Source organism: Mesoplodon bidens, assembly GCF_964165515.1.
Source record: "Mesoplodon bidens genome assembly, chromosome: 4".
Taxonomy (NCBI): domain Eukaryota; kingdom Metazoa; phylum Chordata; class Mammalia; order Artiodactyla; family Ziphiidae; genus Mesoplodon; species Mesoplodon bidens.
The window spans coordinates 149,685,708-149,708,461 of NC_138160.1; the positions used below are offsets into that span (position 1 = coordinate 149,685,708).

Sequence of the window (22,754 nt, forward strand, 5' to 3'; positions counted from 1 at the left end):
TGGGAAGATCCCACATGCCACGGAGCGGCTGGGCCCGTGAGCCCTGGCCGCTGAGCCTGCGGGTCCGGAGCCTGTGCTCCGCAACGGGAGAGGCCACAACAGTGAGAGGCCTGCGTACCGCAAAAAAAAAAAAAAGTTTTAAGTGTTTCTCTCCATAGGCACAGTGGACAGCCACCCATGAAACCATCCCACATGGAGGGCGTGGAGTGAGCGTCATCCTGAACCCCCGGCTCCCCTTGCACCCCCTCCCTCCGCCCTCCTCCTCCCCAGGCGCCCACTGGTCCCGTCACTACAGATCAGTCTTGTTCCACTGTGGAGTCAACCAGTATTTCCCCACCTCCCCGCCACATGCCAGGTACCGTGCGGGGGCCCGCAGACGCAGCCGCCAAACGGAGACCGTGGGGCTCGCAGTCCGCTGGGAAAGACGGATAAGTAAAAATAACGCCTGGTGGACATGAGGGGGCTCTTGAGTGAAATCGGGATGACAGGACGGTGGTCCAGGCAGAGGGCACAGCCCGTGCAAAGGTCCTGGGGCAGTACCATGCCTGGTGTGTTGCAGGAACAGCGAAGAGGAAGCCTGTGTGTATGCAGCAGCGTGAGGGAGGGGGAGAGAGGGAGGAGGGGAGGGCAGGGAGGCCCCCAGGACGTTGGTGGGCTTTTGCATTCTGCTCTCAGTGTGATGGGGAGATGTAGGAAGGGGTGGGCTGAGGAGAGGAGGGATGTGGAGAGGTCACTGGCTCCCAGGGGACAGTTATGAAGATGCCCACGTTCCTTGGGCTCCCTCAGTGCCCATGAGCGTCACCCGAGGTCCCCATCAACCCTGGGCAGCAGCAAACGATTTGGGCAAAGGTGTCCTCTAGCGAGGGCATTGCACCCCCCACGGGGACCCCCAGGGGGTCACATCCAGTGGCTTTGATCTCTTGCCAGGGGTCTTTAAGACTCTAAAACAGGAGGTGCGTCCCATGAAACCACGTCAGTCCCTCCCCCTTCTTCACAGAGGCATCGTCCACTGTCTGTAACTTTGTCATTCTTTTAAAAACGTTTACATGCACATTTATGGATCCAGGGACAATATTCAGCATTGCTTGGTGTGTGGCCTACACATCTTATATGGGTGGCATTGTGCCGTCCCTCTCTTGCATTAACTCTTGCTTTGGCATCTCCCACTTACACCCCACACCCCTTTTCCCTGCTGTGTAGTATTCTACCCTCAGAAGACACCACAACTTACCCACCCGGCACCCTGCTGATGGACATAACCATTGCAAGCTTCATAGGTGCCTCTTGGGAGGGAGCGTGTTTAACCAGAGGTCAGAGAACTGCAGCTCATGGCTGCGTCCGGCCCCACTCCCTGTCATTGTAAATAAAGCTTTATTGGCACACGGCCACACCCACCAGACTGTGTAGGGTCCATGGTTACTTTCTCACCAGGGACCCACCAACCCCCAAGTGCTTACCTTTACGGCTCTTTCCAGGAAAATCTGTGGCCCCCAATCTGCCCTCTGGTTTTTCTCCTTTCTCATCGTGGGAAAACTTTGGCCGCTACCAGAGCAGAGTGGCTCTGTGGTCCTTTTGTGGGGGACATACATCCTTGGCTTCTTAAGACATTTCAGTCTCAGTTCTGAGAGTTACTGCTGATTTTAATTGCCGTTTGACCTACAGCAGGTCCAGAGGAAATCAAGCCGGGGTGGGGGGAAAAGGGGCGGGTGGGCTATTGCAGGAACCATGAATGAAGTGGGAGTGTCATTCCTGAGCGCAGTGTGATGTAGTGTCTGCCGGGCGTCTCCACGGAGAGTCACTGTTTCCCCCTTTGTGATTAATAAGCAATTTGCGGGGAGATCCTTCAGTCTCTGCAAATACCACTCCTCCTCCAGGTCACCCCACAGTGTCAATGCCCACTGAAGATTCCTGCCCGAAACCAGGACCCTGGTGCCCAGTGGGGACCCTCCTTCCATCCCTCCTAAAGGTACAGGTCAGGACCACATACCTGCTTTTATGTCCAATTTACAGAGAACAAAAGGGAAATCCAGGCAGGTGAAGCATCTTGCCTTGAGGTCGCGTGGCAAAAGGGCATAGTTGGCGTTCAGACAGGTTTTTTTAATTAAAAAAAAAAAAGCCTTATTGAGATATATTCACATACCATAAAATTTACCCTTTTAAAGTGTATAGTTCAGTGGGTTTTAGTACGTTCATAGAGACGTGCATCCATCACCTCTATCTAATTCCAGAACATTCCATCGCCCCAAAAGGCAACCCCGTCCCCATGAGGAGTCACTCCCATCCCCTCCCCCAGCCCCTGGCAACCACGAACCCACTCTCTGTCTCTGTGGATTTGCTTGTTCTGGACGTTTCACAGAAACGGCATCCTACAATATAGAAACCCACGCAGTTTTGATGGCAAGTTACTGGATCACACTGAGGCTGGCTCATTCAGAAAAGAGAATTTATTCATGTCTTTCTCATTCTAACTTGGGCGGGGGGAAACCCTGACGACTCTGGCATTCAACATGGTGTGCACCCAACCCCTATTGTTCCCAAGCTCAAATTCCCAGGGCAAGAAGTCCTGTGGGGCAGGTGTCCACTCCTGTGGTGAAAGGGTGGGAGGAAGGGGCCACGGCCCCTGGGCGACCACGGCTGGATCTCTGTTCCTGTTTCCAGCCCCTCCCTTCCTTCCTTCCCCTTCTCCAGGCTTTCTCAGGGTTGGCCAAGCTGTGCTTCAGACCTCCCCCTCCCCGACCCTGTCCTGTCCAGGGAGTGGGGTTTGCTGAAAGAGGGAACGGAGAGGTTGGTCCAATGAGGAATCATGTCCCATCCCTGAAGCCAAATAGTGGGGACCGGGGAGGATCCGGGGTCCCTGCAAGAAAGTGGATGGGCAGCTCCTTCCCAAGCGAGGGAAGGCAGTGGAGTTGGAGGCACTCAGAACTGTAGAGCTCTGGCTGCTTTGTGTCCTTAGATGTGTGAAGTCGGCAGGCATCTGGGGCAGGTGGGGACTGCAGTGTAGTGTTTCTGGGGGACGCATCCTGAGCCCCTAGGCCCTTGTAGGATGGGCCTAGGGCTTCAACCCCCTGGAATGTGCCAGAAGAGCTGTACACAGCCTGGGCGGTGAGGGTCTTCGAGGCATGGAGGGGGCAGAGCCAAAGGGCACCAGGGTCTGAGGGGACGGGGGTGCGACTGACCGTCACCCAGGAAGACACGCAGGCCGGCTGTGCAGAGACCACTGAAGGGAAGGGGCCACTGGCACAGGGCAGCTCCAGGCTGGGCCCCTCGCCCCACTTGCTGACTCTGTCCCACTGGCTGACCTTTCCACTGACACCAATAACCCCCAAGCAGAGGGGGGCAAGGCAGGGACTCAGAAAGGACATTTCCCTTCGTGGGCTCAGCCTTCTTCACACCCACACGCTATGAAATGATAGTCTTGCTAGTAAAAGTCAAGACGGGAACGCGGTGGATGTCTCCTCATAACTTTGCTGCCCTTACCTGGAGGCAGAGTCCCAGGCCGCACCCCAGACCCGCAGGATGGGGATCTGCATTCCTGGCAGGATGCCCAGGTGGTCTTGTGCACATCTGAGAGGTGCCAGCCAGGACTCTGCCCCCTGACCCCAACCTGGCCCCTCTGCTGAGGTAAGCACCTTACCTGTCCACATCAGCAATACTCACCTGGGGCAGTTCTGCCCCCAGGGGACCCTGGGCCGTGTCTGGGGACATCTGTGGTGGCCACGACTGGGGGTGCTCCTGGCACCGAGTGGGTGGGGCAAAGATGCTGCTCAGCCACCCACAGAGAATGACCTGATCCCAAATGTAGACAGTTTTCCTTTAAGATAAGTTTATTTAAGTTTGGGTAATTATTTTGAGAAAACCTATTCTGGGAGATGAACACTAAGCAAGTGCAAAGGTCCTGGGGCAGGTTTTTGACGACAGATCCAGAGAGCCAGGCAACTTGCCAGAAACCTCCCAGCCCCGGATCCCCCAACAGGCTCTGTTCCCACCCTCGTTGGCTTTTAACTAACAGCCCAAACCGTGGGCCTCCTGCCATGATGCCAATGTGACAAGGTTCCCTCTGGCTGATAATAAATCAGAGAGTCGGCCTCGAGAGCTTCAAATGCTTTCAAGCGCACAGCCTCAGTTTTCTCTGCCATGACCTTTTCCCTGATATGGCTGAGGTGTGTCAGGGAATAAACTCCAGGGATGAGTATTGTTCAGGATGTGGGATGCTGAATTTAAGTTACCGGAGGTCAGACTCAAGCTAGACTGGGCTCTTCCCCTCAGTGGAAGAAAGAGGCTGAGAAAAATGCCTCTTTGACTCACAGGAGAGCTGGTGGGGTTTTATTTTTATTCTTTTAAACGACTCTCCCGGCACATCAGAGGGCCACAGGGCTTCAAGCATCCTGTCTCCATGGAGACAGAGCCTGTCTCCAGCCTGGCTCCACAAGCCCAGCCTGGGGCTGAGCCGAGAACCAGGGGCTGGGCAGGGCCAAGGGGTGGAATGTTCTAAGAGGACTCTAGACCCCTCACCTGGGCTCTGCTCCTCCCCCAGTCCTGACGTCCTGCTCCTGTCTGGGGGTGGGCAGCTGGCTTCTGGTAACAGTCATGATAATAGCCATTTATTGAATGATAAAGATGTCCCAGGCGCTATGCTGAGCCTCACCTATTAGCTCACTGAATCCATGCCAGGGACTTCACCCTCTTAATCTCACTTGGCAAATAAGGAAATGGAAGCTTGGCTGTGTAAAGCATGGGAAAGACGGTGTGGGATCACGGGAAACGTGTGGGTTCTGGAGTCCAGCTGGCTGGGTTCAAATCCCAGTACTCTCACTGTGTGACTTTGCCCAAGTGACTTGACCTCTCTGGGCCTGTTTCCCCTTCTGTAAAGTGGGTATGGGAACAATACTTACCTCTTATGTTTGCTATGAGGGTGAGTTTGCCTGGGGAGCAAAGTTTAAGGGGGGGATGCCAAAAAACATCATCAAGGTAAAGATTATTTTAATGCAATAATTTTTTCTTTTTTTTTTGAAGATCTAGGTTGTGTTATTTATTTTTATAAATTTATTTATTTTATTTATTTATTTTTGGCTGTGTTGGGTCTTCATTGCTGCGCACGGGCTTTCTCTAGTTGCAGCGAGCGGGGGCTACTCTTTGTTGCAGTGCGTGGGCTTCTCATTGCGGTGGCTTCTCTTGTTGCAGAACACGGGCTCTAGGCGCGCGAGCTTCAGTAGTTGTGGTGCACGGGCTTAGTTGCTCCGCGTTGTGTGAGATCTTCCCGGACCAGGGCTCAAACCCGTGTCCCCTGCATTGGCAGGTGGATTCCTAACCACTGCACCACCAGGGCAGTCCAATGCAATAATTGAAAAAAACTAAAAATAATGTGAAAAAAATCCATGGTGAACAAAATGTCAACATTTTAAATAGAATTACTGAGGTTTCCTTTGGCTCAGTATGGCACTGTTACTGATGCTGTTTTTATTTTAAAATAAAAACAAAGAAAATAAATTTAAAATGAAGTCCGTGTTGGTAGACTGCCCCCAGTGGCTGTGTGGTGTTCTTTCTCTTACAGCCACTGATCCCTGTTTCTCCAACCCTGCCTCAGGGGCTTTGCACTTACCACTTCATTCTCATCTTTGCTTGAAGGCCATCCGCTCTAAGTCTTCCCTGAATTTGCCTCCTAAAGCCATCCCTCCACTTCTGTTTCCTCCATTGCATTGATGACAGTGTAAAATATCTGGTTTATTTGTCTGTACCCATCCCAGGCATTTGCTGTGTGGATCAAATGAGTTCATACATGTCAAGCACTTGGCACAGAGCCTGGCGCCTGGAAAGAGCTATGTGGCTTATCAATAAACAAGTAACTGGGGCTTCCCTGGTGGCGCAGTGGTTGAGAGTCTGCCTGCCAATGCAGGGGACACGGGTTCGTGCCCCAGTCCGGGAAGATCCCACATGCTGCGGAGCGGCTGGGCCTGTGAGCCATGGCCGCTGAGCCTGCGCGTCTGGAGCCTATGCTCCGCAACGGGAGAGGCCACAACAGTGAGAGGCCCGCATTCCACAAACAAACAAACAAACAAACAAGTATATAGCAAATTAGAATTAAATTAATTAAACTAAAATGAGTATAAATGCTATGGAGGAAAAAGGAAGCCTGAGAAAGGAAGTAATGGTAGCTGAACGATTTTCGATCAGGTGGACAGAGAAAGTGATGGGAGATCGAAAGAGTGGGCCATGCACCATTTGGGGGAAGGGAATTTCAGGCACAGCCCGTGCAAGGGCCCTGGGGCAGGACCATGCCTGGTGTGTTGGAGGAACAGCCAGGAGGCCCGTGTGTCTGGAGCATAGTGAGTGAGGGGGAGAGAGGGAGGAGGGGAGGGCAGGGAAGGGACAGGGCAGGTTGTGCATGGCCTTGTGAGCTGCAGGAAGGACTGGGGTTTTAATTTTGGGACATCTTTGGAGAGTTTTTTTTTTTTTTGAAGTATAGTTGATTTACAGTGTTGTGTTAGTTTCAGGTGTACAGCGAAGTGGTTTGGTTTTATATATATATGTATTCTTTTTCAGATTCTTTTAATTTCTTTTCTTAAAATTAATTAATTATATTATTTATTTATTTATGACTGTGTTGGGTATTTGTTGCTGCGCACAGGTTTTTCTCTAGCTGCGGCGAGCAGGGGCTAATCTTCGTTGTGGTGCATGTGCTTCTCATTTCGGGGGCTTCTCTTGTTGTGGAGCACGGGCTCTAGGCATGTGGGCTTCAGTAGTTGTGGCACACGGACTTCAGTAGTTGTGGCTCGTGGCTCTGTTGCTCCGCGGCGTGTGGGATCTTCCCGTACCAGGGCTCGAACCCGTGTCCCCTGCATTGGCAGGTGGCTTCTTTACCACTGCGCCACGAGGGAAGTCCCTTTTTTCAGATTCTTTTCCATTATAGGTTATTACAAGATATTGAATATAGTTTCCTGTGCTCTACAGTGGGTCCTTGTTGTTTATCTCTTTTATATATGATAGTGTGTATCTGTTAATCCCAAACTCCTAATTTATACCACCCCCTTACCCTTTGGTAACCATAAGTATGTTTCCTATGTCTGTGCGTCTATTTCTGTTTTGTAAATAAGTTCATTTGTATCATTTATTTTAGATTGCACATCTAAGTGATATCATATGATATTTGTTTTTCTCTGACTGACTTCACTTAGTATGATAATCTCTAGGTTCATCCATGTTGCTGCAAATGGCATTACTTCATTCTGTTTTTTATGGCTGAGTAGTATTCTGTTGTGTGTGTGTATATATACACACACACACACACACACACACCACATCTTTATCCATTCATCTGTTGATGGACATTTAGGTTGCTTCCATGTCCTGGCTGTTGTAAATGGTGCTTCTGTGAACATTGGGGTGTATGTATATTTTCGAATTAGAGTTTTCTCCAGATATATGCCCAGTAGTAGGATTGCTGGATCATAGGGCAGCTCTATTTTTAGTTTTTTGAGGAGCCTCCATACTGTTGTCCATAGTGGCTGCACCAATTTACATTCCCACCAACAGTGTAGGAGGATTCCCTTCTCTTCACACCCTCTCCAGCATTTATTGTTTGTAGGCTTTTTGATGATGGCCATTCCGACCTGTGTGAGGTGATACCTCCTTGTGGTTTTGACGGAGAGTTTTAAGCAGGGTTGACATGATGCCCATAGAGCACTTGGCCCAAATGCGTCCATATCCTTCGAAATATTTTGGACAGTATGTGCACATGGCAAGTGTGACAGAAAGTGTTGCTGTTGATATAACACAATGATTGCTATTTCTATTTCATAAGTTACAAACTTAAAGCTGTGCTGAGCGCAGTGCCTAGCACATAGTATTATCAAAGTGTTCTTTCTTGTTGCTGTTATTATTATTATTCATGATTGTATACTTAAACATTCCAAGGACAGCCCTGTAAATGCCAAGTAAGCACCGTATAGAACTGTGCGCTACTTTTAGTGTTTTTCCTGCTGTTATCAGTGGGAGGAGCCCGTGCCACCTGGGGGCCTGGTCTGTCCTGCCTAAAGCTTCGCCGTCACCTACCCAGAAAGCAGGGGCTACGGGCCCGGTGGACTCAGTTTACCGGCCCGGACTGGGCGCCGGGATGCGGGATGTGGGATTCAGGATGTTCCAAGTGCGATGTGGGATGCACGATTCGGGGTGCGCGATGAGCACGGAGGCGGGATGCGGGATGCTGCTGGATGGGCGATGCGCGCGGGGGGCGCCGCCTCGGCGAGGCGCGCTCTGGCCGCCAGGGGCCGCTGCGGAGCCGCCCTTTTGTGGTCCTGATGCTGGAGCGAGCGGGCGCGCGGAGGAGGGAGGAGGGCGCGGGGACGGGGCGGGAGAGAGGCGGGAGGCGGCGTCCGTCGCTCCAGCTGCGAGTCCGCCCGCCGCCCGCCGCCGCCGCCGGCTCGGTCCCGCGCCCGCCGCCCGCCTTCGCCCGCCATGGCCCGCCTAACGGAGAGCGAGGCGCGCCGGCAGCAGCAGCAGCTCCTGCAGCCGCGGCCCTCGCCAGTGGGCAGCAGCGGGCCCGAGCCCCCCGGGGGGCAGCCCGACGGCATGAAGGACCTGGACGCCATCAAGCTCTTCGTGGGCCAGATCCCGCGCAACCTGGACGAGAAGGACCTCAAGCCGCTCTTCGAGCAGTTCGGCCGCATCTATGAGCTCACGGTGCTCAAAGACCCCTACACGGGCATGCACAAAGGTGGGCACCCGGCCCCCTCCCTCCCCTCCCCTCTCCTCCCTCGGCCTCGCCACCCCACCTTCCGGCATCTTCTCCCCCCCCAACCCTCCTCTCCTCACCTCCTCCCTCTGCTTGCCTCTGCCACGGCATCATTTCTCCCCCCCAAACCCTGTTCCACCCACCCCCTCCTCCCCCCTCTGGGGGTGCAGCTGACAGATCCGAGCTGGCCCCCTCCCCTCCTCCGCCCCCTCTCCCTCCCTCCCCACCTTCCGGCATTCTCTCTCCCTCTCCCTCTCTCTCTCTCTCTCTCCCTCTCTCTCTTCTCTTTCCTTTTCTCTCCTCTCCCATCTCCCTCTACCTCCCATCCTCCCCCCCAGCATCCTTCTCCTTCTCTCTCTCTCTCTCTCTCTCTCTCCCCCTCCCTCTCATTCCCTCTAGACCCCCACCCCTTCCTCCCTCCCTCACCCACTCTTTCCTGCCCCTTTGCTCGGGGAGCTGCCTGAACGCTGCCACCCCTCCCTGCCGCCCCCTCCCCATTCATTCGGCCTCTCCAGGCCCCGTCGGGGAAGTTTGCACCTCTGGACTCCATTGCTTTGGTCATTTTCACAAAGCCAGGCCGGTGGGGCAGGTCCAGCCGGCCACGGGGGACACGGATGCCCAGGATCCCGGGCTAATCGGTAACTACAAAGAAAGCGGGGTGGGGGGCTGGGGTGCAGGCAGCTAAGCCAGTCAGGGGGAGCACCAGACTCGGGTGGTTAAAAGGCTACCGTTTGCCCTCCCCCCTGCCCACCCTCTCTGTCTGGAGCAGCATCCCCCCTCCATTTCTCTATGGCCCCCCCACCCTGAATGCCGCCTCCACCTTTGGCTCAAGTTAAAACTGGCCAAGCCTGTTAGCAGTGTGTTGAAGGCTGAGGCCAAAGACGATGAGCCTGGACCGTCCATCTGGCAGAGCCCAGATCCTGGGGTGGATGAGGAGGCGTGGGCGACCTGTGAGCCCAGCGGGGGGGGCAGGTGGGGTGGGGAGGCCTGCCCACCTCCCTGCCACCTGATTCTCTGATGGCATGCTGGGAGGGGGTGCCAGGGACTGTGGCCCCAGCCCTGGGCTCTGATCACGGCCCAGTATCTGAATGGGGGTGGCCCTGACAGTTCTTCCAGCAGGGGCTGGGGACTGCGGGTGGGGATGGTAGAGGCTTTGTGCTGACACCCCAGATGAGACCCTGGAGGGGTCTTGGGGGTGGATCAGGTCCCATGACCTATTTCAGGCCCCATTCATGCCTGTCCTCCCTTCAGTGTGGCAGGCATGGTAAGCATGAATACGTGTTTGTTGAATGAATGGATGAATGAACGAGTGAATGAATCAATGAATGATGGGTTGGGGCAGGCCACAGGGAGGGTCTGGTCGGTTGGAGCCCAGGCCTGCCACTTCAGCTATACCCTCCAGCCGGTACCCTGGGGGAGGAAAGCAACTCTTCCCATCCCCCACCTCTTTTCAAATCCAACCATCACCAAAAAAAAAAAAAAAAAAGGGCCTGGAAAATCTGACTTCTCCCTGTGGCCTAGGAGGGCAGAGGGCTTGCACTCATCCAGGCTAAGGGGTCCATAGCTGTACGGAGGGCTCTTTCCACAGCCCTCACCCACTGGTGTGTCCGAAGGGCCCTTTTCTAGAAAGATTCTGGTGGGGTGGGGGAGTGTCCACGCGGCCCCCCCCAAATGTTGAATTGAAAGGCTGTCGGTGAGCTCTGGGTCAGGGAGACAGATGGGGTACGGGGAGAAGGAGACACCTGGTGGCCCTCCCCTCGTTTCTCATTTTTAAATCTCCCCTGGAGACCCCTGCCGCCCCCGCAGCGTGGGAAGGTGAGGGAGAAACTGTGGCTAGATTTTCACCTGGTCAGAGCCTCAGTTTACCTGCTGTTAAAGAGCAGGGTCTCATGAATGTGGATGAGATTATTTTTTTCTGGCTGGAGAATGTTGGGATCGGGGGCATCTCAGGGTGTTTCCCATTTGCGATCTTTCCTTGGAGGGTGAAAATTAGGAAGCTGGGTGTCCATGATACCTGGCCCTCAACCTCCACTTTGCAGGAGCCCTGGATGCAGGGCCTGGGGATGGGGGGGTGGGGGTCTTCCCCTTCTATCCCCCCCGCATACCATCAGGACCCGAATGGTTCCCCCTCCTTATCCCACCTATGCTGGGCCTGGCAGGACCTTACCTGTGGATGGGAGCTGGGGGGAGCTGAAGGTCAGCAGCTGGGATCGAGGCCTGTTTGTGGGGCTCAGCTGTGTGACCTCTGGCCAGTGGCTGCCCCTCTCTGGGCCTCAGCCAAAGGAAAGTGGAAGGATGACTGGGAGGTTGTGGTGTGGGGATGAGCTCCAGGCCCCTCCTGCCAACATGTCTCTGGTTTTGGTTTTGTTTCTGGGGAGCCTACAGGGTGCAGGTTGCCTGCTGGGGGTGCTGGCTGAGAGCCATGGGGTGGGAGTGTGGACACCGGGTTGTGGAGAGAAATCCCCTGAGAGCTTTCTGTGCCGCCGGAGGCTGGGCACCAGGGGAGCTGAAAGGACCGGAGTGGGGTGAAGTGAAAACACCCATTGTGGTCCCCGTGACCCGAGCACCCAGTAGGAGAAGGACCATCCAGTATCGCATTATTCTTATGATCACCATCGCACCTTTAAGTTTCACATTTGGGGGCCTGTATGATGCCCAGTGAAGGGATCATCACTCCCATGGGCTTGTGAGCACCTGTGCATTTCGTCCAGAAGGGAAACTGAGGCTGGAGGGGCAAATACTGGGTCCTAAGGACTGACCAGAGCTGCCCCGCCAGCTGTCACCCACCTGTCTCCCTCCCAGGCCAGAAGCAGAAGTATATCTGTGTGATGAAGGGGCGACAGTGTCCCCCAAGCTGAGGATGAGGACCCCCCCCCACCGCGGTGGTGTTGAGGGAGGAGGGGAGGGGGCGGGGCTGTGACATCTGACAGCCGTCGCCAAGGGTCGGGGGTAGGGGCACCCCATTTCCTACGGGCCTGGGACCAGGAGAAAGGCAGGGAGTCCAGCCGGGCCCTTGGACTCTGGGGATGGGGCAGGGTTGCGGGGAGAAGGCAGGGCGGGAAGTGAAGATTCCTCAGGAACAGGGCAGGCCCCTGGGTGCTGGCCTTTTTTTTGTTTTTAAGAGAGATGGAGACAGAGGTGGAGAGACACAGCAAGAGCGGAGAAGGAGAGAGATACACCGAGACGGAGGGAGGGAGACACCCAGGGAGCCGCCTCCAGACCCCCCCCCCCCACAGGAAGAGAGGGTGGGAGTGAGGCAGAGCTGGAGAAGGTGGGCAGGGAGGCCACAGACCTTCCCCCTGCCCAGATTGGCGCCCCGTTCAGAGAAAGGAGGCCTCCCCCGGCGCTCCCAGCCCGGCTCGGGGCTCAGGCCAGGCACGGGGCGGGGCTCCCACTGGCCAGAGGTCTCCCACTGGCCAGTGTCCAGTCATCACCCCCTCCAGTCACCTGCTGGGGGACAGGCCCCCCTGGGACCCTCCCTCCGAAGGCGCTGGGTGCACATGGGGTCCCCCGAGGTGCCTGGTGTGGCTCGGTCCGTCCCTCTCCCAATGGGGCTGAATATTAATACCCAACCTGCCCGGGGCAGGCGCCTGCCAGAGGGCTCGTCCGCTGCCGCGCGGCCCCCATTTATGGTAATCACATATATATTTGCATGTTAATGACAATATTTGTCTTAAAGCTGAGGTTGTGAGGGGGGCCGGTGCAGGTGGAGGGGGCGGGTCGGGGCCTACGGTTTCCATGGGAGCACCAGCTGCTCGGCTGGCGGCAGGGGGGAGGCTGGAGCACGCTGCGATTGAGGCGTGAGATTCCGAGTGTGACGTGCCAGCCCCAGGGAGACGGCGGGCTGGGCGGCCGGCAGGCGCTGCCTGGCAGGGGGTAGGGGGGGACGGAGGGAGGGGACAGCGGCGGGGGGGCTGGGGAGAGCCACCAGGGCTGGCTGTGCGGTTTCGAGCCAGGCACACCCCCCTCAGTGCCTCAGTTTCCCATGATGATGGGTTTAACAGGCTTTTCTGAGGGTGACTGTGACATCGTTTCTGCCTTCCTTCAGGCTGAGGGCATTGATTGCGCGCCTACTGTGTGCCGGCATTGGTGCGGGGCTGAGATTCTGAGCAAATAGGAATCCCTATGTGGCACGATGGAGTCAATAAGCCGTAAATCCATCTACCCCTATGACCAACATTTATTGAGCACCTGCTGTGTCCCAGGCCCCATCCTAGACCCGGGATACAGTGTTGGGCAAACAGCTAAAAATCCTCTCCCAGACTCCTCCCACCCCCAGATCCCATATGGTGGGGGACACAGTGAGGAACCAGGAGGTTACAAGGCACTGATGTCAGGGCTGCGATGGTGGAAACACATCAGCGGGGACAACCCAGAGGAGGCCCCAGCCTCCTCAGTGCTGTTATCTATAGAGTTGGGAGGCCAGCGGGAGAGGGTTGGGGAATGTGAGGACCGGAATGGTGGTTAAAGCTCTTGACACAGGGCTGGGCACAGAGCCATGCTTATTATACGAGTAGGCTGAGACCTGAAGGGTGGGAAAGATCTGTTGAGGGGGAAGGGTGTTCCTGGTAGAGTATGTGCAAAGGCCCAGAGCAATGCTGATGCTGACTCTGGGAAAGTTCAAGCAGGGGAAAGACAGAGTTTTTGCCCTGGTGGGAAAACAGCAAAGAGTCCTGGGAGCCCCAGGGTCCCCTTCTGATGTGGGGCATATCTGGCAGGGCTCCTCTGAGAAGTTCTGGCATGGGGGGTGGACCCACGAGCTATCTCTGAAATAGGCCGGTGACTCTCTCTTTCACCCCTGATGTTGGCAGAGGAGACCCTCGCCATGAGGAGCACTCAGTAGGACCACACTCACTAATTTAGCCAACACTTCCTGAAAGCCTTTTGGGTCCTTGCCTTGTACTAGGCAAGAGAGATCTGAGACCCCTCTGATTGGTAGACAGAGCTAGATATTGGCACCTATAGCTGGAATGGTCAGGGTTGTATGAAAGGGAAGGGATGCAGGGTTGAGGGAACTGGATAGGAAGTTGAAGGCTCTGCCTGGGGACTCTGGCTGCATGGCACAGGGGCATTAGAAGTGGGGTTTTGAAGGATGAATAGGAGCTTGCCAAGCGGAGAAAGCATTTCATGTATTTATTCACAGAGCACTTTTTTTGTTCTGGGCCCTTTTTTTTTTTCCTTGCAGTACGTGGGCCTCTCACTGCCGTGGCCTCTCCCGCTGCGGAGCACAGGCTCTGGACACGCAAGCTCCATGGCATGTGGGATCCTTCCGGACCAGGGAACGAACCCGTGTCCACTGCATCGGCAGGCGGACTCCCAACCACTGCGCTACCAGGGAAGCCCTGGGCCCTTTTATGGGTGTGAAAAAAAGCAGTGAGTCAGCTAGGTGGATGTCTGTGTCCTCATGGATGTGGACAGAGGGAGCTGGGTTTGCAAAGGCCTGGAGGAGTGAAGGGGCACAGATGGAGTGGAGGAGGAATTAGGTGAGGCATGGGAGGTGAGGCCAGAAAGTTGGCATGGGCTGGACCCTGAAGAGCCTCTTATACTGGACTGAGCTTGGACTCTTTCCTGAGGACACTGGGGAGTCATGGAAGAATATGGAGCAGGGGAGGATCTCAGACCTGCATGAAAAGGGAGCTTCATGTCCTGTTAACTGTCATGGCCACCATTGGCCTCTTTCTAGCCTCCCAGCCTTGTTCAGCATCTGCACATTTCCTGCATACCTGGATGGGTACAACAGAAGCTTCCCCTTGAGGCGAGGCTCACAGTGTGGGACAAGAGGGTCACAAAGAAGCAGACATGTGCTCAGGTCGCAGTGGTTCTTAGAAAACCAGGTTTCCCTCCCCCACATGGATAGGTGAGGAATTGGGGCTCAGAGACAGGCAACACCCAGACTCAAGTCACACAGCAGTATAGCTAGGTGTCACACCTCCCAACCTGAGACTTGACCCCCTTTGGAAGAGAAATAAAGGAGTCAGAGAAAGAGATGTGATTGTGGAGACATAGACTCAGGATGAAAGCCATCCAGGGATGCTGGCTGTCCTTGTTCAGGGCCAGAGGGAGGGGCTGCTAGGTTTGGAAGACACTGACCTAGCAATAGCCCTGTTGGTCTGGGGTCATGGTCATCATCACTGACATGTAAGCTGTGTGAGGGCAGGGACTGTGTCTTGTTCACCATTTTGAAGTGGATCGTGTGGATGAACAAGGGCCTAAGGGAATGAGAGGATGGGAAGGTGAGGGAGTGGTTGGATGTGGGGGGGGCTGGTCAACAGGTGGATAGATGGATACGTGAGTAGATGGTTCTAGGTATGAATGGACGGATGGGTGACAGTGACTTGGTGGCTGTATGAGTGCATTGCTGGATGAAAGAGTGGGTAGACAGATGAAAGACTGAATGGATTGTTGGCTGGGTGGGTGGGTGGGTGGGTAAATGGATGGATGGATGGATGGATGGATGGATGGATGAATGGATGGAGGAATACATGGTTAGAGGGGTGGGTGGATGGGTGAGTGGATGGATAGAGGGATGGCTGGCTGGCTGGATGGATGGGTTGGTGGACACCCCTCCAACATTTACCACCTTCCTCCCCACCTGAATGGGAATGACCATCAGCTTTGCAGCCAGACAGGCTTGGTTCCTATTCCTGGCTCTGCTTTTTATTTCTGTGTGATCTTGGACAAACCACCTTATCTTTCTTCTGAGCCTTAGCATCCTCATTTGTAAAAGAGAAAGAATATCAACAGTTGTTTTACAGAGTAGTTGTAAAAATTAGAATTAATTTATAGAATGTGGTTAATGCAATCACTGTCAGTAGTGTCTTGCATATACTTGGTGTCAGTAAATGGTTGGGTAGCCAGATTGTCAACAACTGTCTGTCAAGTCTCTGGGATGTGCCAGAGCTAGGCTCTGGGGGACACAAAGCAATCGGGGGGGAGGAGGGATTGACAATAAATGAGCAAACAGATGAATAAGATTTGGGTAGGAGAGAGTCGCTCTGGAGGAAGTAAAATGAGATGTGTGTTTGTTGAAGGGTGACAGCTGACCTTGGGTGACTGAAGATGTCAGGAGGTGACATTTGGGATGAGACCTGCATTACAGATGAGAAAGCTGTTGTTCTAAACCCAAGGGAAAGTCATTCCAGGAAGAGGACATGGCATGTGCAAAGGCCCTGAGGTCAGAATTAGTTTGCTGTGTTGGGAGAATAGTGGCCTGTGTGTCTCAGGGCCCAAAAATCTGGAGGTAGAGAGCACAGCATGTGCAAAGGCCCTGGGGCAGGATGGGGCCTGGTGTATTGGATGAACAGCGGAGATTTCTGCCACCACGGTTGAGCTCAGCTCCTCTGAGGGGCTCCTGAGAGATGGCGGGTTGCCTGCAGATGTCATGTAGGGTAGATTGTGACCTCCCCTAACTGTCCTCCTACTTCTCCCAGCAGCCTTGAAGGGTGGAGTCTTCACTTCTGAGTGGTGGGGAGGGGGCACTCATTATGTCCTTGTCCCTGACCCTCTGCTAGGAGGAGGGACCCAAGGAGGCATTCCCACCACAACTAGGGGTCTCCCGAGCAACCTTATGGGGAAAGGCAGGCTCAGAGAGGGGAGGGCACCTCCCCAAGGACACACAGCATGTTCATCATAGCAATGTCTACGTTGGAAGGGTTTTGGTGTCATCTAGAGCTACCCCAAGTGGGTGGGCAGAGCTGCAAGGTCATTTCTTCACCTATCTACCCATCCCCTCTCTCAACTGTTTTTTTTTTTTTGTCCCTATTATGTGCCACCTTTGGGTGAACCAGACCTACTGTGCCCAAGAGGAGCACAATGTGCTGTGAGAAAGTTGTCAGAACAGCTGAGTGGTCCTAAGGGTGGTGATTTGTGGTGATTTAAAAAGTCAACTCGTCATCTCTTGGTGGGGGGAGATGAGGAGGAAGGGGTCCAGTGAGGTGGGTTTCACCCAGAGCGGTCCTGTCCCCTGGGGGACACTGGGCATTGTCTGGGGACATCTGTGGTTGTCATGAGTAGGGGGGGTCCTGGCTTTGGCTGGGGACCAGCCAGGCTGCTCCACACCCTACAGCACCCAGGATGGCCCCCACAGAGGATGACCCGGCCCCGAGGGCAGCAGTGCCGAGGGGGGGACCCCGATCTAGGATCGTACGAACATTCTGGCCTGAGCGGTTGGTGGTCAGTGTGGTGTCATGTAGACAGGCCCTCAGGGTGCTCAGGATAGAACCATGGAGTCACCCTCACTCTCCCCCACCACACCTCCGCTCCCCATCCCTCCCTCCTGATGGCTCTGCCTTCTAACCTTCTCCACATCCACTCACTTCTCCCCCAAACTCTCTCCACCCCGTCATTGCCCACCTGGACTGGCTTCGTCTCCTCCACCCTGGTCCCTCGTCTCCCATACTCACCCCCACAACAAGCTGAAGGTGCCTGTGAGCACCTGAGCCAGACCCCACACCCTCCTCTGCCCACAGCCCTCCAGGGCCCCCACCTCACTGGGGGTAAAAGCCCAAGTCCCCTCCCTGCCCTCCCCTCCTCCCTCTCTCCCCCTTGCTCACTCTGCTCCAGACACACGGGCCTCCTGGCTGTTCCTCCAACACGCCAGGCCCGGTCCTGCCCCAGGGCCTTTGCATGGGTTGTGCCCTCTGCCTGGACCACACTTCCCCCAAATAATCACATGCCTCCTCCTTCATCCTCTGCAAACTTCACCTTCTCAGTGAAGCCATCCTGCAGACATGATTTATAATCTCAGCCACTCTCCAGCACTCCAAATGCCTCTTCCCTGCTTTCCCCCCCTTTTTTTTTCTGTGAAAATGAGAACTTCTGATGTACCATAGATTTTACTTTTTATTTTATTGGTTTTTCTCTCCTCCCAATAGACTAGAAGCCCTATTAAGATGGGATATTTCTGCCTTTTGTGTTCACTGATAGGTCTCGAGTGCTTAGAAAAGTACCTGAAACACAGCAGGTGGATGGGTGGATGAACGGATGTATGTATGTATGGATAGATAACTTGATGTGTGGATGGATGAATGGGTAAATGAATGAATGATGGATGGATGAATAAAGTAATGGATGATAAATAAATGGATAACAGATGGATGGGTGGATGGATGGCTGGATGGGTGGATGGATGGATGGATATGAGGATGGACAGGTGGTTGAGAGGATAAATGAATGGGTAATGAATGGATGGATGGATGGATGGATGGAAGGATGGATGGATGGATGGGCAGGTGGATGGGTGGATGGATGGATGGATGGATGGACAGGTGGATGGGTGGATGGATGGGTGGATATAAGGAGGGACAGGTGGATGAGAGGATAAATGAATGGATAATGAATGGATGGATGGATGGATGGATGGATGGCTGGATGGAAGGATGAATGGATGGACAGGTGGATGGGTGGAGGGATGGGTGGGTTGATGGAGGATGGACAGGTGGATGGATGGTTGGATGGGTGGATAGATGGATGGATGGATGGATGGATGGACAGGTGGATGGATGGATGGATGGGTGGATATGAGGAGGGACAGGTGAATGAGAGGATAAATGAATGGATAATGAATGGATGGATGGATGGATGGATGGATGGATGGACAGGTGGATGGATGGATGGCTGTGTGAGTGCACGGATGGGGGAATCACTGGTGCAACCTGGCGACTAAATCCGTGGGAGGAGTCAACATGGCCGTAGGCAGGAAGTCGGGGGTCCAGATGAGCCCTGAGAAGCCGCAGTGTGTAAGGTGGGGGCAGAGGAGGAGGGAGCAACAGCAGCCCAGAGACGGTGTGCCCGATGGAGTGTGAGCCCTGGGTCCTAGGTCTTGCCCTCTTGGACAGGAAGCAGTGAGTTTATAAGCAGAGGGAGGGGCCCATCAGCCCCACTATTCTCAGCAAAGTGGGGGATGGCTTCAGGATGAGAGGATGGACGAGGAGGTGGAGAGGGTGACCAGGGACAGGGGGTGGTGGAGAGGTGGTGCCACAGCAGAAGGGAATGTCTCCTATAATCCTTAGTGGACGGTATTATTATTTTATGGATGAGAAAGTGGAGGCTCAGAGAGGTTAAGTGACTGGCCCTAGATCACACAGCAGAAGGGCATCGGGCAGGGTTAATTCCCCATCTTTAGTCCCTAGATTAGCACTGAATTGAAAGATCTTGTGCCTGGGGTGCCAGTGTGTGTTGGGTGGGGATCAGAGGGGTTTGAGATGAGGACTTTGCACAATCGGTCATGGTTGGAGTCCTGGCTGGGGAGGGGAGGAGATGTTGGTGATCAGAGAGAAATGAAAAAGGCTGTCTCTCCTGCTTTTGTTTCCGCAGCACAGCTGGCACATGACAGGTGCTCAGGAAATATTGACTGACCCGATGCTGGGCATGGGGGGCGGGTAGGGAGAAAAATGAATCAAATGTAGTCGCCGCCCTCCAGGAGGTTGTTCTTGATATTAGCAGGTCAGTTTGGAAACAAAGTCATTCATTCAGTCAGTATTTATTGAGCACCTACTCTGTTCCTGGCACTATTTAAGTTCTTGGGACCCCAAACTGAACAAAACACAAACCTCCCCCCATCCTCTTGGAAGTGGCATTTCAGTGGGGGAGACAGAAAAAAAAATTATGTGCCATTTGAGATGGTGACAAAGGCACGGGAAAAAATAGAACAGGGTGGGGGGTGGTTGAGGAATTTTTTTTTTTTTTTTGGTTGCATTGGGTCTTCGTTGCTGCACGTGGGCTTTCTCTAGTTTCGTCCAGCCAGGGCTACTCATTGCGGTGGCTTCTCTTGTTGCAGAGCACGGGTACTAAGCACATGGACTCAGTAGTTGTGGCTCGCAGGCTCTAGAGCATAAGCTCAGTAGTTGTGGTGTATGGGCTTAGTAGCTCCGCGGCATTTGGGATCTTCCCACACCAGGGAATCGAACGCATGTCCCCTGCACTGGCAGGCAGATTCTTAACCACTGCGCCACCAGGGAAGTCCCAGGACTGTCGTTTTAAACAGGGTGCTCCATGGAGGTTTCACTGAGGGGGTGACATTTGAGCCAAGACCTGAAGGAAGTGAGAGGGTGAACTGTGCAGAGTTCTGGGGGAAATACTTCCCAGAACAGCTTGTGCAAAGGCCCTGGGGCAGGACGGGGCCTGGTGTGTTGGAGGAACAGCCGGGAGGCCCGTGTGTCTGGAGCAGAGTGAGTGAGGGGGAGAGAAGGAGCGGGGAGGACAGGGAGGGGAAGGGAGAGGTCGTTCAGGGCCTTGTGGGCCACGGGGAGGACTTGGGCTTTTACCCCAGGGAGGTGGGAGCTCTGGAGGGTGGTGGGCAGAGGAGGGACGGGGCCTGGCTCCGGTACTCACAGGCGCCCCCTTGTGGCTGCTCTGGGGAGGACAGACTGTGGGCACCAGGGCGAAGCTGGGGACCAGGGGGGGAGGGGACTGAGTTGGTCCAGGTGGGGCTGGACCAGGATGGAGACTAGGAACAGTGGCCAAATTCTTACTGAGCACGTGCTGTGTGCTGGGCCCAATGCTGGACACTGGGAACACATAAGTGACTGGGACAACACATAAGTGACTGGGACACTACCTGTCTCTACCCCCCTGACCCAGCATCAGTTGGGGATGGGGAGGCTTCCCTGAGGAGCAGTGGCTCAGTTGGGACCTTCAGGTTGAGGAGAAATGAGCCAGGCAAAGATGAGAATGAGGGTGTGTGAACCAAGGAAATGGCAAGTTCAAAGGTAGTCAGCGAGGGACTTCCCTGGCAGTCCAATGGTTAAGACTCCGCGCTCCCAAGGCAGGGGGACCAGGTTCGATCCCTGGTCAGGGAACTAGATCCCGCATGCCGCAACTAAAAGATCCTGCATGCCGCAGCTAAAAGATCCCGCATGCCACAACTAAGACCCAGCACAGCCAAATAAATAAATATTAAAAGAAACAAAAACAAAGGCAGTCATTGAGAGGCCAGGCGTGGGGTGTGTCCAGAGTCAGGGTGCAGCCAGGGACACAACCAGTGTCCATCAGGGTCAGTCCCCAGACCTACCATGCTGCCTGGGAAGTGACAAAAATCCCAGACTCATGCATGAACATGAGGACTATGAATAGTAAAAAGGAAAAAAAATGTTTTTCTTTTCATTTTTAAAACAGTTTTTTTAGTTCATTAGATCAATGTAACAAGCTCCAGCGACTTAAGTCATCCCCAACACTCTGGAATTTTCTGGAACTCAGAAGCCCTTTACCCACCCCCAGTTTGGGTTTAGCACCAGGGGTTGTTTCTGGCTTGCTGTATGACCTCAGGAAAGCTGCTCAGCATCTCTGAGCCTGGGTTAACTCCTCTGTAACATGGGATAAAAATAGTGTGAGAGGGCTTCCCTGGTGGCGCAGGGGTTGAGAGTCCACCTGCCGATGCAGGGGACACGGGTTCGTGCCCTGGTCCGGGAAGATCCCACATGCCGCAGAGCGGCTGGGCCCGTGAGCCATGGCCGCTGAGCCTGCGCGTCCGGAGCCTGTGCTCCGCAGCGGGAGAAGCCACGACAGTGAGAGGCCCGCGTACCGCCAAAAAAAAAAAAAAAAAAATAGTGTGAGAATCCAGGGATGGCAGGGAGAGCAGCTGCATGAGGGCTTGGCTCCATGCACATGGCTGGTACCACTTGAGGGATTTTTAGTCAGTCCTCCAGGGGTCCTTCCCGTGAAGACCCCCAAACCCTCAGATCCGGCAGGGCCCAAACCAGGTTCCACCTCTTTCTTCCAAACTGCTCCTGCTCCTGGGTCCCCATCGGTACCAGTTTCCTGGGGTAGCCGTTCCAAACGATCACAGATTCTCTCTCAGTCCTGGAGGCCAGAAGTCTGAGATCAAGGCTGTGCTCCCTCTGGAGGCTCCAGGGGAGGGTCCCTCCTGCCTCTTCCAGCTTCTGGGGGCTCCAGGCATCCCTTGGCTTGTGGCTGCATCTGTCCAGTGTCTGCCTCCATATTCCCCTGCCTTCTGTCTGTGTCTCCTCTTCTGTCTCGTATAAGGACACTTGGCATTGGATTTGGGACCCACGTGGTTGTCCAGGATGATCTCATGTCAAGATCCTTACTTACATCTGCAAAGACCCTTTTTGCAAATAAGGTCCCGTTCCCAGGTTCCTGGAGCAGATGGATCTTTTCTGGGAGGACCACCATTCAGTGCCCAGAGATGCTTCTCATCTTCTGGACTTCCCTAGCCCTGTGTCCCCACCTCTGCCCCAGGCTGACAACACACAGGGGTGTGTCTATCTCTGCCTCTACCCAGCCTGGAGCCTTAGCATCACCCATTAGTCAAAGCATTGTCCCCAGAACCCCAGTTGAACAGAGGCCTGTTGCCATGGAGGGACAATGGCCACCTCTGCCCCCTTCTTCAGAGAGGAGCATCCCCAGGGCTGGGGGAAGAGCCCTGTGTCATGTGTCATGCAGGTATGGGCTTAAGTCCTAGCCCTGTCCTATCTCTGGGTGACCTGGGCCACTGGGAACCTCAGTCTCCTCACCTGTAAGGTGGGCACTCTTCTCCCTACCATCGTAGGCTCTGTGGGGTCGGCCTGGGTCTCCATGTTTGGGAGCCCTGTATTAATGGTTCAGTTTATCTGTACATCAAACAGCTGGTGACTAGGCTAGATTGTAGGTGGCCCACAATGGTCTTTTTCGTGGATGCTCTTAAGGCCACCTTTGTCTTAAAATATTAAAGGTGTGGAGTGAGTTCAGGGAAGATGGCAGAATTGGGGGCCTCTGCCACCCCACACCCCAGGGACCAAAGCCCCAAAAGTGCAGTGGATGGGAGTGAAGCCCATGACATCGGATACCCCTGGCTTCAAATTCCAGCTCCACCCCTTACCTGCTGTGCAATCATAGGCAAGTCACTTTGTCTCTCTGAACCTCAATTCTTCCATACAATGCATAACACCTCCCTCATAGGATTCCTGCAGAGAAGAGAGGGGCGTGGAGCCAGGTACCCAGGACAGCGAACACCCTGAGTGTTCAGTGAATTGGCTGTTATTGCTTCTACTGTTATCTTATAAGAGGGGAAATATTGTGGTGCAGAAGG

The 22,754-nt window shown here is 54.4% G+C and overlaps 1 protein-coding gene across 1 annotated transcript in view; it reads left to right on the plus strand.

Annotated features, from left to right (window-relative positions):
- Window positions 1-8,451: 8,451 nt before the first annotated feature.
- The window catches only part of CELF5 (CUGBP Elav-like family member 5), a gene marked incomplete at both ends in the record, with an annotated part of 47,373 nt that continues 33,070 nt past the window's right edge, over window positions 8,452-22,754 (plus strand). The window contains 1 exon segment of the mRNA XM_081230848.1: window positions 8,452-8,710. Within this exon segment, the coding sequence (XP_081086974.1) occupies window positions 8,452-8,710 (259 nt within the window).